At 35.8% G+C, this 13,541-nt stretch overlaps 1 protein-coding gene across 1 annotated transcript in view; it reads right to left on the bottom strand.

Annotated features, from left to right (window-relative positions):
- The window catches only part of PLOD2 (procollagen-lysine,2-oxoglutarate 5-dioxygenase 2), a gene marked incomplete at its 5' end in the record, with an annotated part of 107,169 nt that overhangs the window by 14,868 nt on the left and 78,760 nt on the right, over positions 1-13,541 (bottom strand). Inside the window, 3 exon segments of the mRNA XM_082839616.1 lie at positions 2,499-2,620; positions 4,318-4,443; positions 8,281-8,382. Of these exon segments, the coding sequence (XP_082695742.1) occupies positions 2,499-2,620; positions 4,318-4,443; positions 8,281-8,382 (350 nt within the window).

The following is a 13,541-nucleotide window of genomic DNA, read 5'->3' as shown; positions in this document are numbered from 1 at the left end:
CAGGAAAGTTTGTTAAAATTGTGCAAAAAAATTAGAGGAAATTTTTTTAAAATACTGTAACTATGCACGGTGACAGATGGTAACTAGACTTATTGTGGTGATTATTTCACAATGTATACAAATATTGAAGCTGTGTTGTACACCTCAGACTAACATTATATGTCAATTATACCTCAATAAAAATGAAAATTAAATAATTTTTTAAAAACAGCTCAAATTATCTTGGAAAAAAATTTAAAAATTTATACCACATGATTTCAAGGTTAATATAAATCCCTAGTAATAAAGTGTAGCACTGATCTTAGAGCAACAAAACAGAAGTGAGAGCTCACAATCACTCATAAATACTCAGTTATCTGATTTTTGACCAAGGCCAAGTCAATTAAGTAGGAAAAGAAAAGCCTTAAATTAAAAAGGAGTATTGAAACAACTGGAATTTCATTTACAAAGAATAAAAGTTGACCCCTACTTCACTCCAAACACAAAAATGTATTCAAGATGAATTGCAGATTGAAACATCTTAAAACATAAATGCTAGAATGATAAAGCTTATGAAAGAAAAATTCCGAAGAATGTCTTCATGACACTGGAATAAGAAAAGATTTCTTAAACAGAAAATAAACCCCAAAGCACAAAGCATAAAAGAAAAAGACGAAATAGAATTTTATTAAATTAAAATTTCTTCTTATTAAAAGGCAGTATTTAAAAAGTAAAAAATCAAGCCATAGAATGGAACAAATATTCACAAAACATTATAGAGACAGAGATAGAGTTTAGATAGATAGATTTTGTATACAAAATATATAAAGAATTCCTACAAATACACAACTAACAAGATAACCCAATGTAAACAAAAATGCACAAAAGACTTAGATACCTTTAGATACCTAACCACAGTAAGATACCTTTTCATACCCAGTAGGGTGGCTAAAATAAAAAAGATGGGCAATATCAAATATTGACAAACATGTGGAGCAGATGGAGGTCTATTACCTTGCTGTTACAAGTGTAAAATGTACAACCAGGGCTTCCCTGGTGGCGCAGTGGTTGAGAATCTGCCTGCTAATGCAGGTGACATGGGTTCGAGCCCTGGTCTGGGAAGATCCCACATGCCACGGAGCAACTGGGCCCGTGAGCCACAACTACTGAGCCTGTGCGTCTGGAGCCTGTGCTCCGCAACAAGAGAGGCCGCGATAGTGAGAGGCCTGTACACCGCGATGAAGAGTGGCCCCCACTTGCCGCAACTGGAGAAAGCCCTCGCACAGAAACGAAGACCCAACAAACCCAAAAATAAAAATAAATAAAATTTTAAAAAATGTACAACTATTTTGGACTATTTAGCTGTTTCTTATAAACATACATCTATCCTAACCCTACGACCTAGTTAGTCCACTCCTTGGTATTTTCCCAAAATATACTAAAGCATATGTATGCACACGCACACACACACACACACACACACACAACACACATATTCACACTTCTAATAAAGAATCTTCATTAGCAGCCTTATTCATACTGGCCCCAAACTGGACATAGCCCAATGTCTATTACCAGGGCCGTGTGCAAACCACTTGTGCTATATTCATATGATAAAATACTAGTCAGCAATGAAAAGGAATGAGCTGCTGATAATTGTAATGACATGAGTGAATTAAAAAACACTGTGCTAAGGCAAAGCCAGATACAACAGAGCACATACAAAAATTTTTTAAATAGAGAAAATAAGTTCTAAATGTGGACCCAAGGTACTCTCCAATGATGAAGTTATGGAACCATTAGTAATAACATCTGTTTGGTTTTTCTAAGGCCCGTTTTCCTGCCAGTCCCTTTACCCCCATAATAGGCACTTTCCATCACTTTGGGCCTGAAGCTTCCACAGCACAAGACAAGAACGTCTCCTGCTGAGAAATCACTGAGTCTTACCTTTTCATTACCAACTTTTAACCCACTGATGGGCATATTCAATTCACATTCACTGAATAAGTGATCGTTTTCGCTATTACCAGAATTTTATTAGTAATCTGTCTGAAGTATTAAAGGGGCTAAACAAAGGACCTAAAATATTCTTCTGTGGTTATAGTACTATTTAGATCAATAGGTAACTAGAATATCTGAAACACACATTTCTGCCACACAAAAGCTTCAGATAATGTATATTTAAATCACTGCTACATCAGTCACACTACTCATCTGTCTGGGGATTTAAATCTTGATCTGAAGTTCAGTTAATATTTTGAATAAACATATTGACTCTTAGCCATTAAAAGAAAAATGTAAATAACTTTCATGGCCCTTTAGACATAAATACACACAAACATAGATATAGTTCGAACAGCAGAGGTATGCTCATGTGTGGGCACAAACACACACAGACACACATGCACACACACAGTTGAGACATCCAAGTTTAGGACACTAATTTTGAAGAAAAGTTGTCTTTCTTTTTTAAGTTTCTTTAGTAGATACTGGTTGAATTTAAATTTGCTAAAACATACATTCCCATGTTTCTGGCTTCGGCTTGACTTAGATTTTCTTCCGGTCCTACAATTTTCATAGTAGTGATTTCATGTTTAGCTTTATCAAAAAACACCTTGATGTCCTTTTCATGATAAACTTCCTGTAACATATTTTAAAAATTGAAAATTAGTTTAAAAAAAGAAGAAAAGTAGTGAGAAAAAAGACAATAAGATGACTGAAGTATTCATATGTAGGGATGACTTCACATTCAAAATTTGTGAATTCCACCATTCACATATTTACTCACTACAGGCAAAGTGATAACTATATTAAGCATATTATATTGAAATATCATCTAAATATCACATGTAGAATCTAAAATAGATACATATCAATTTTAAAAAAATATATACTTCAAAATTCTTTTAACATCTACTCCTAGTCCTTGCATTAATATTTAAATCCTGAGTGCTATAAAATATTTCTGACTTGAGGGGGAAAATGGCTTGTGCCCTGAGAATCTTAGACATGTTTTGTAAAATATCCATAAAAAATATCTATTAAACCTAACAGATTAATCTGTTATAATCTTTTTTATAAAATAAATATTACAATATTATTTTAAGCAGAGAGAAAATTAATGGTCACATAAAAAGTTGTGTTTTTTACAAAAAGAAGGGAAAGTTAAAATTTTATTGATAAGAAAATATGATGAGAAAATAATCAACATGAAAAGTCATCAAATTAGTGTGATTCAACTGTGCTAAAATTTAAATAAGGTGATCTAACTCTGCTAAAATTTAGATAAGGTTACCTATCGCCATCATTAGAGCATTTCAGAGCTCTTTATGTATCAAGTCTCACTAAGTATTTTTGAAAGCTTTTCACAGCTTGTTAAAACTACTTATCATACAAAAGCTGCATAGAGTTAATTTTAAATAAAAGAAGATAACTCCTGCTATCAAGAGGTTTTAGGTCCTACGAAAGGAGGAAAAATATAAATAAAAGACACAATACATAAAAACAAAATACTTTAATGTAAGTACATGTATTACAATGCATTTTACAAAGCCAATGCTCAATACATTCACCCCTTTAAACTTATCTGAGGTGGTTTTCTGCAAATATAAAATAGTCTCTGGAAAAGGCAAATGATTAGCCGATACGTACATCAGGAAGAAAGAACAATCTTAAACAAAAAGTATTAGGACAAAAGAGAGAAAAGAGCATACTTCACAGCTATTGAGTTTTTCTAGGTGATAATAAATGCCAACTGTTTTAACAGGGAAGAGACAAGCAAAATTGAAAAATATTGAGGAAAAATGTCTTTAAATTTAGACTATACGTAGGAGGTATTTGGGAGGTTCTGAATATTTTTGAGGGAAATGACAGCATCAGAATCTTTAGGGGAAGAGCATGCCATTGTGTAATTAATCAAAACAATACTGTATCTGGAAGATATTTCAAGTTCTGATGTTGGGTATTATCATTAGCTGCAAACAATTTAATGATCGGTTCTATAAAAGAAAGTACCAGAACTAACCCAAAGGCAAAGGACTATAGGCCCTTTGACATCTCTTCATTATAAGGTTGAACATATAAAAATGGCTGATATTCAACCATTTTTGATCTACAAAAAATTGACAGTTTCACGTGTCTCATCCCAATAGTATACTAGTTTCTAAACTCTATATTCCTTAGGTCCTAAATACGCAGAGTAGTAATGACTTCAAAAATCCCCCACTGAATTTAACTCAAATTTAAAAAAAATTTTTAGACATGACTAAATAATAACAAATAGTTCCAAATAAGATCAAAACAGTTTTCCCATAAAATATTCATTTCTCAAATACTTACTTTGTTATGAATAAAGAGTTTAACTGCTTCTTTTGGGTAATCCAGTGTCAACAATATGTCCAGAAATCGAGGTAGGAAAGGGGTTGGTTGCTCAATAAAAACACCTATTGTTACATTTGGGTGAACCTTTGTTTTGTAGCAAACATAAAAGCAAATTAGAATTAGCATGGTTTTACTTTAAATTCTATTCAAGTCTTAATCAATACAACATAAAACATAAACTAGAATATCAGTACAACTTAACCTTCTAAATTTGACTGCCCCATGACAATTCTCTAATACATTTTTGTGGACCCCACCAAAGTGATTTTACTGAATCACATCTTAACATTATGATTTAGGTTGAAGAGGAAACTCACTATTGTATAACATAGGGATACTGTAATTAAGGTTACTACCTGCTTTACTATTTAATGCTTCCTTTAAGATAGTCCTAAAAGAAACTTCCTTCAGATCTAAATCTATTTGACAGCTTCATCTATGAAGCCAGAATGCTAATTGTGCTTCCATGTTTTTTTCCATGGTTTGGAAGTTTAGTGGTTAATTTGTAGCTCAGAGAAAACAATCACAGAGGACTTGAGACTTTATTTCTATCCCTGAACCTTTAATCTTATTTTACTGATAGTACTTTATTTTGCTTCATCATTATATTATATATAAGGAAAGCTACTTTCTTTCACTAATATATTTTATCTTGTATCGATTTTTAACATTTTCTTAATTTCTGTTTGGGTATGTTTCAGAAAATAGTTTCTTTCATTCATTGCATGAACAATTCTGAAATATCCACTATTAGTCTGTCCTTGTGATAAGAAACATTTTTAAAAAGGAGTGAAAATTCCTTGCTTGGAAAACTTACAAATGATTGAGGAAGAAAGAAACATAAGTAAATGCCATGTAATAGTGTTATTACCAGAACCATATGAAAGATTTCTTTATAATGCCTTTTTTAATCAGTGTCTTAAAGCCTGACTTTAAAGATTATAGATTTTTAAATTACAAACTACATACAGATGGGTGAAGGACGTCAAAAGGTAAAAAAATAAATAAATAAATACAGTGCATTACTGAGCAAGAAAAAAATTTTTAATAAAGATTACAGCTTTTTTTTTTTTTTGGTACGCGGGCCTCTCATGGCTGTGGCCTCTCCTGTTGCGGAGAACAGGCTCCGGACGCGCAGGCTCAGCGGCAATGGCTCACGGGCCCAGCCTCTCCGCGGCATGTGGGCTCTTCCCAGACTGGGGCACAAACCCGTGTCCCCTGCATCGGCAGGCGGACTCTCAACCACTGCGCCACCAGGGAAGCCCAAGATATTTTAAAGTACCACATACGTTAAGTGCTGAATTAGGTACCTCTCCCCCATCTTTTCACACATGATACCTCACATATTCCTCTGTTATCTGGATAATAACATTATTTGTTTGCACTGAAGTTGTCCTTCTTATCAATTCATTCAGTCACCCAAATATTTATTGCTAAATCAATAAACAAATACAAACAACTAAAGACAAAATATCTACCTTCTAGGAGTTCTCAATTTAACAGGGAAAATGAGTAAAAACTAGATGACAACTCTCCCTTATCAAATGATGTGATGCATTTCATTTAAATTTTGTAATAACCTTAGAAGTTATTTATTACCCCAAATTTACACATGAGGAAAATGGGACTTAGAAGAGTTAAGCAACTCAGAACACATAAATTAGTAGGTAAAGAACTGGGCTTCAACATGCTACATCTCCATTGTCAATCTAAGCTCATTTTTATATACTAATGATACTAAGAGTACAACAGTTAGCTATTATCAAGGCTTAGCACCTCATATATATAATTTATACATATAAAATATCATTATATATACACATCTATATAATTTCATTTAACCCTCCTACCAATCCTCTGAGATAGCCATTATCATTTTTACATATAGAGAAACTTGCCTACGGCCCACACCTAAGTATATGGTAGCCCTAGATCTTAACTACCCACATCATTTTAATTTTTATATCCCTGTTGCATAATTACTACACATATAAAACACATAAGAAATTTATTTTGCATAATAAAACGGTTTTCCTTTCTAACAGTCTATAAGACAAAAAAGTTTAGCTTAAGAATTAGGTGATTTTCACCTATATGCAAAAACTAAAGATAAAAAACTATAATATAAATATTTTTCAATCTTTGCACCAGAAAGTTTATGTAAAAGGATACTAAACAGATAAAAAGCTTTAACTCTCTCTCCAGAAGACTTTGCAAAAACGATCAGGATGAATTTTTAAACATCTTCCTGATGCAGCTTCAGTCAGAAAGTTCCTGGCTTTCTTTCCAGATAGGAAACATGCAGTCTGTTATTTGAGAGACTGGCCAAAAAGTCTTATTTTCAAGTAAAATAGGGTTCTATTCAGAAGGTCCTAAATGTGGACAAGTTACTCTTTATCCTCCTTTTCAGAATAGAACAGAAACTATTTAATTCAGGAGTCTGAGTGCTTTACGGTGAGAGTATTTTTGTATTTGCATAGGTACAGGAGTCACCAGAACTATATTAAGGTGAATTTTATTTCTGTCTATACTTATCTGGCATGCTGTAGATACTCAATAAACCTATGGTGAATGAAGGAAAGAATCAGCCTTAATGACAAAATCATCCCTAGAATTCAATTGTTCATACACAAGTTACAAGAGAAATTTTTTGGAAGAAAAATGTTACTATAGGATATCCTAAAACTGCTCTGGTTGATGAGAGAAGGATACATAAAATGTTTAATAGACACATAATAATTACTTTCAGTTGCTCATTTACTCTCAACGTATAAACGTTGAACTATGGCTATAATTCTCTATGAAACACATGTATAAGTAGAACTGTGTCTGGCATATAACATGTACATTACATCCAGGCGAAATTGCACAGTGATCAAGATTATAGGATCTGGAGCCAGACTGCCTAAATTTAAATCCCACCCCCAACACTTAAAAAAAAATCACATGCCTTAAGCAAGTTACTGAACATATATATACCTTAGTTTTCTCATCTGTAAAACTCAGTCAACAGCACTACCTACTTAAGGGATTTGTGAAATTAATATAAGTTACTATCTATAAAATATTAAAACAGTCCTTAGTCATATAATATTATTTTAAAATCATCAAATTTGAAAATCAAGCACAGATAAAATTAGTCCATATAAATAATGAAGCATTGTACCTCAACACTTTGACCAAGTTACCAGACTAAAATAAAACAAGAGCACCCAACCATAGCAAGCTAGTAAATATTAACAATCAAGCCCTTTTCGCTAGGGTCAATTATTAACTGGTTTTGCTGGAAATACACAAATCCAGCAACTTTCGGAGTCATCATGTTTTAGCTTTTTAAATCCATTATCTACCATATTATCAATACTATAAAATAATGTGCTTTTTTTCTTTTACAAATTATTGTATTTCATGACAATGTACTTTTTTTGTAATAGATCTTTATTAGAGTATAATTGCTTCGCAATACTGTGTTAGTTTCTGTTGCACAACAAAGTGAATAAGCCATAAGCATATATATATATCCCCATATCCCCTCCCTCTTGAGCCTCCCTCCCACCCTCCCTATCCCACCCCTCTAGGTCATCTCAAAGAACCAAGCTGATCGCCCTGTGCTATGCTGCTGCTTCCCACCAGCTAACTATTTTACATTCAGTTGTGTATATATGTCGATGCTACTCTCACTTCGCCCCAGCTTCCCCCTACCCCCACTGTGTCCTCAAGTCCATTCTCTATGTCTACGTCTTTATTCCTGCCCTGCCACTAGATTCATCAGTGCCATTGTTTTTTTTAGATTCCATATATATGTGTTAGCATATGGTATTTTTCTCTTTTTCACTTACTTCACTCTGTATGACAGACTGTAGGTCCATCCACCTCACTATTTTTTATTACTACGTTTCACACAGAGTCAATTCCACTTACATCTACTGCAGACAAGTCAATTGTATCCACTTCACAAAGAGTGCAGCCATTGTCTTGTGTCCATGCATTAGGTACATAGTTTCCAAAATAATTCAGGAGAATCTAGCAAAAGAAGGAAAACTGTATTAACAAAAGTAAACCTTGGACTTCCCTGGTGGTGCAGTGGTTAAGGATCTGCCCGCCAATGCAGGGGACAGGGGTTCGATCCCTGGTCCGGGAAGATCCCACATGCTGCAGAGCAACTAAGCCTGAGAGCCACAACTACTGAGCCCATGTGCCACAACTACTGAGCCCGCACACCTAGAGCTCGTGTTCCACAACCACAGCAAGAGAAGTCACCGCAATGAGAAGCCCGTGCAGCGCAACGAAGAGTAGCCCCCGCTCACCGCAACCAGAGGAAGCCTGCGTGCAGCAACAAGGACCCAATGCAGCCATTAAATAATTAATTAATTAAAAGACCCCTCTCAAAAAAAAAGAAAAAAAGTAAGCCTCTCCCATCAATGTGCTTTCATTCTATAAACCTCTAACTTCAAAGCATGTTTTCTGCATTAGGATATCCCCTTAATATTCTACTAATACAGTGTACAGTGAATGGGGCAGTGCCAGTGTGTACAGTGAATGGGGCAGTGCCAGTGTGACCTCCTACCAGCCATCACCACACAAAACAAATATTGTATACACATTATCACCAAAAGGCACTAAACTCTTCTCGGAAACTATGTTACCCACTATAACCCAGACTTCTGGGCAGTGATTCAAGGGCACCAACGTGAAGAAAAGAAAGCCTGCAGATTAAAACAGATCTAGAACAAGTCCTAATTAGAGCCACCTCACAGATCATATCAATAATAAACTAAAGCGGGGGTAGAACAAGATAGCAGAGAAGGAAGACCCTGGGCTCACCTCCTCCCAGAGATACACCAAAATTACAACCACAGATAGAGAACCGTCTCTGAGAATGACCTGAAGACTAGAAGAAAATACTTTCCACAACAGAAGATAAAAAGAAAAACCTACAATGAGACAGGTAGGAAGGGCAGAGATGCAGTCTAATCAGAACCCATGTAACCAGTGAAGGAACCCACAAGTGGGAGGGATATCAGAGCCCCAGAGGTCTTCCCCAAGGAGCGAAGGGTCCAAGCCCCACCTTGGGCGCCCCTTCCTGGGAGACCTGCACCAGAAAGATGAGCCCCCATAACATCTGGCTTTAAAACCATTGGGGTTTATGTGCAGGAGAGCAGAAGGGCTGTAGGAAACTGAGACTCTGCTCTTAAAGGGCACATGCACAGAGTCACTCTTTCCAAGTCCCAGTGCAGAGGCAGCAGTTAGAAAAGTACCTGGGTGATATAAGAAAGAAATTCATTTACTAATTTTAGGGCATGTGCTTGAGGGGCAGGGATCTGTTGCAACTTTCTCTGGGTATAAAGGGGCTGGCAGGTGCCAGTGTTTTTATTTGTTTTGTTTTTATTTGGCTCACCTTCTACCTAGCAACCTGGCACTAGCAGGTGACATTTCTGACTCTCTCCATCAAACTTAATGTACCATTTGCCCCACTCCGGTTTGCCCATGGACCTGACATAGCCAGCATTACTCCAAAGTGGCCCCCTACCTTGCCAGTCCCAACAAGCAGCCTCATCCAGCACCAGAGCCCCACTAAAGCAGCCCTTCACCCTGCCAGTCCCAGCAGGTGCCCTTGGTCAGCACCAATGTCTCCCCAAAGAGGGTCCCATCCCATTGGCCAACCCAGTACACCAGAGTGCCCACAACTGTTGTGGCCAGGCCTTATAGCCAGTTGTACTGGGGACCAGCCCCATACACTAGTGCACCCACAGCAACTGCAGCCCAGCCACAACAGGAGGATGCAGACAGCCCACACAGAGGACGTTCCTGGAGCACCTGGCTCTGGTGACCAGGAAGGACCACACCACTGGGTCCCACAGAACACCTTCTATACAAAGCCATTCTTTGAAGACCAGGAGATATAGCTGATCTACCTAATACATAGAAACAAACACAGAGAATTAGGTAAAGTGAGGAGACAAAGGAATATGTTCCAAATGAAAGAACAAGACAAAAACCTCAGAAAAAACTAAACGAAATAGAGAAAAACCAGAAACTAGAGGGAACCACCAGCAGATTAGATGATGCAGAGGAAAGGATCAGCAATCTGGAGGACAGGGTAATGGAAATCACCCAATCAAAATAGCAAAAAAGAAAAAAGAATTTTCAAAAATGAGGATAGTTTAAGGAACCTCGGGAATAACAATAAGCATTCTAACATTTGCATTATAGGGCTCCCAGAAAGAGGAGAAAGAAAGGGAGAGAAAACCTATTTGAAGAAACAATGGATGAAAATTCCCCTAAACTGGTGAAAGAAATACATTTGAGTCCATGAATCCCAGAGAATTCCTAAAAGGTGAACCCAAGGGGATCTTCACATATACACTATCATTAAAATGTCAGAAGTTAAAGATAAAGAGAGTATTAAGGGCAGCAAGAGAAAAACAACTTGACACATACAAGGTAAAACCAGTGAGGTTATCAGCTGATTTTTCAGCAGAAAACTTGCAGGCCAAAAGGTAGTGGCATGACATATTCAAAGAATTTAAAGGAAAAACACAACCAAGAACCTCGAGCTGGCAAAGTTAATGTTCAGAATTGAAGGAGAGATAAACAGTTTACCAGACAAGCAAAATGTAAATGAGTTCATCACCACTAAACCAACCTTTTAAGAAATGTTAAAAGGACGTCTTTAAGCAGAAGAGACAAGAACATAACCAGAAATATGAAAATTATGCAAGAGAAAAATCCCACCAGTAAAGGCAAATACAAAGTAAAGGTAATGGATCAACCAACTATATAGCTAGTATGAAGATTAAAATAAAAAACTAGTAAAATCAAATATATCTACAACAATTATTTAAGGATACACAAAATTTTTTAGATGTAAAATATGACATCAAAAACATAAAACATGGCAGAGGGGAGTAAAACTGTAGTGTTTTTAGAATACACTCAAACTTAAGCAATGATCAACTTAAAATAGACTGCTATATACATAGGTTGTTACATAAGAACCTCATGGTAACCATAAACCAATTGATATTAGATACACAAAAATAAAGAGGAAGTAATACAAACATTAACTGTAAAGAAAGTAACCAAATCACAAGAGAAGAAAGGAACACAGAAGAACAACAAAAATAACCAGAATACAACTAACAAAATTGCAGTAAGTACATACTTATTAATAATTACTTTAAATGCGAATGGACTAAATGTTGCAATCCAGAAAATAGAGTGGTTGAATGGATAAAAACAACAAGATCCATATACATGCTGCTTACCAGAGACTCACTTCACATCTAATGTCACACATGGACTAAAAGTGAGGGGATGGAAAAGGGTATTCCATACCATACAAACAGACATGAAAAGAGATTGATGATAGCAATCCTTATATCAGACAAAATAGACTTTAAAACAAAGACTGTAAAAAGAGACAAAGATATTACATAATGATAAAGGGATCAATCCACCAAGAAGATAGAACAACACACACATGTACATACACACACCCATAGGAGTATCTAAACACATAAAGCAAATACTAACAAACATAAAGGGAGGAACTGACAGTAACACAAGAATAGTAGAAGAGCTTAACACCTCACTTACATCAGTGGACAGATCATCCAGATAGAAAATCAATAAGGAAACACTGGCCTTAAATGACACATTAGACCATATGGACCTTTCTTTTTTTTTATGTTTTCAATTTTTTTAAACATTTTTATTGGAGTATAATTGCTTTACAATGTTGTGTTAGTTTCTGCTGTATAACAAAGTGAATCAGCTATATGTATACATATATCCCCAAATCCCCTCCCTCTTGCGTCTCCCTCCCACCCTCCCTATCCCACCCCTCTAAGTGGTCACAAAGCACTGAGGTGATCTCCCTGTGCGATGCAGCTGCTTCCCACTAGCTATCTATTTTACATTTGGTAGTGTATATATATCAGTGCTACTCTCTCACTTCGTCCCAGCTTACCCTTCCCCCACCCATGTCCTCAAGTCCATTCTCTACATCTGCGTCTTTATTCCTGTCCTGCCCCTAGGTTCTTCAGAATCAATTTTTTTTTAGATTCCATATATATGTGTTAGCATATGGTATTTGTTTTTCTCTTTCTGACTTACTTCACTCTGTATGACAGACTCTAGGTCCATCCACCTCACTACAAACAACTCAATTTCACTTCCTTTTATGGCTGAGTAATATTCCATTGTATATATGTGCTACATCTTCTTTATCCATTCATCTGTCAATGGACACTTAGGTTGCTTCCATGTCCTGGCTATTGTAAATAGTGCTGCAATGAACATGGACTTAATAGATCTGTATAGAATATTCCATCCCAAAGCAGCAAAATATACTTTCTTTTCAAGTGCACATGAAACACTTCCCAGGACAGATGATGCACTAGGCCACAGAACAAGTCTCAATAAATTTAAGACTGAAATCATATCAAGCATATTTTCCAACCACAAGGGCATGAGATTAGAAACCAACTACAAGGGGAAAACAATGCAAAAAATACAAACATGTGAAGGCTAAACAATATACTAGTAACCAACCAATAGGTGACTGAAAAACTCAATGAGGAAATAAAAAATATCTCCAAATGAAAATGGAAAAACAAGGATCCAAAATCTGTGGGATGCAGCAAAAGTAGTTCTCAGAGGAAAATATACAGTGATACAGGCCGGTCTATCTGAGGAAACCAGAAAACAATAAACAATCTAACCTTACACTTACAGGAACTAGAAAAAGAACAAACAAAACCCAAAGTTAGTAGAAGCAAGGAAATAATAATAATGAAAGTGGAAATAAATGAAATAGATAATAAAAAAAGAAAAAAAAATCAATGAAACTAAGAGCTGGTTCTTTGAAATGATACAAAATCAACAAACCTTTAGCCAGATTAACTCAGAAAAAAAAGAGAGCCCAAATCAATAAAACCAGAAATGAAGGAGAAGTTAAAAAGGACATCACAGAAATACAAAGGACCATAAGAAATTACTACAAACAATTATATGCCAACAAACTGGCCAACCTAGAAGAAATGGATAAATTCCTAGAAACATACAGGCATACCTCAGAGATATTACGGGTTTAGTTCCAAACTACCACAGTAAAACGTATGTTGCAATAAAGCAAGTCACAGAAATTTTTTGGCTTCCCAGTGCATATATCAGGTTTG

Source organism: Leucopleurus acutus, assembly GCF_964270905.1.
Source record: "Leucopleurus acutus genome assembly, chromosome: 5".
Classification (NCBI taxonomy): domain Eukaryota; kingdom Metazoa; phylum Chordata; class Mammalia; order Artiodactyla; family Delphinidae; genus Leucopleurus; species Leucopleurus acutus.
Note: the sequence above shows the minus strand (reverse complement) of the source record. Positions and strands in the feature narration are given on the sequence as shown.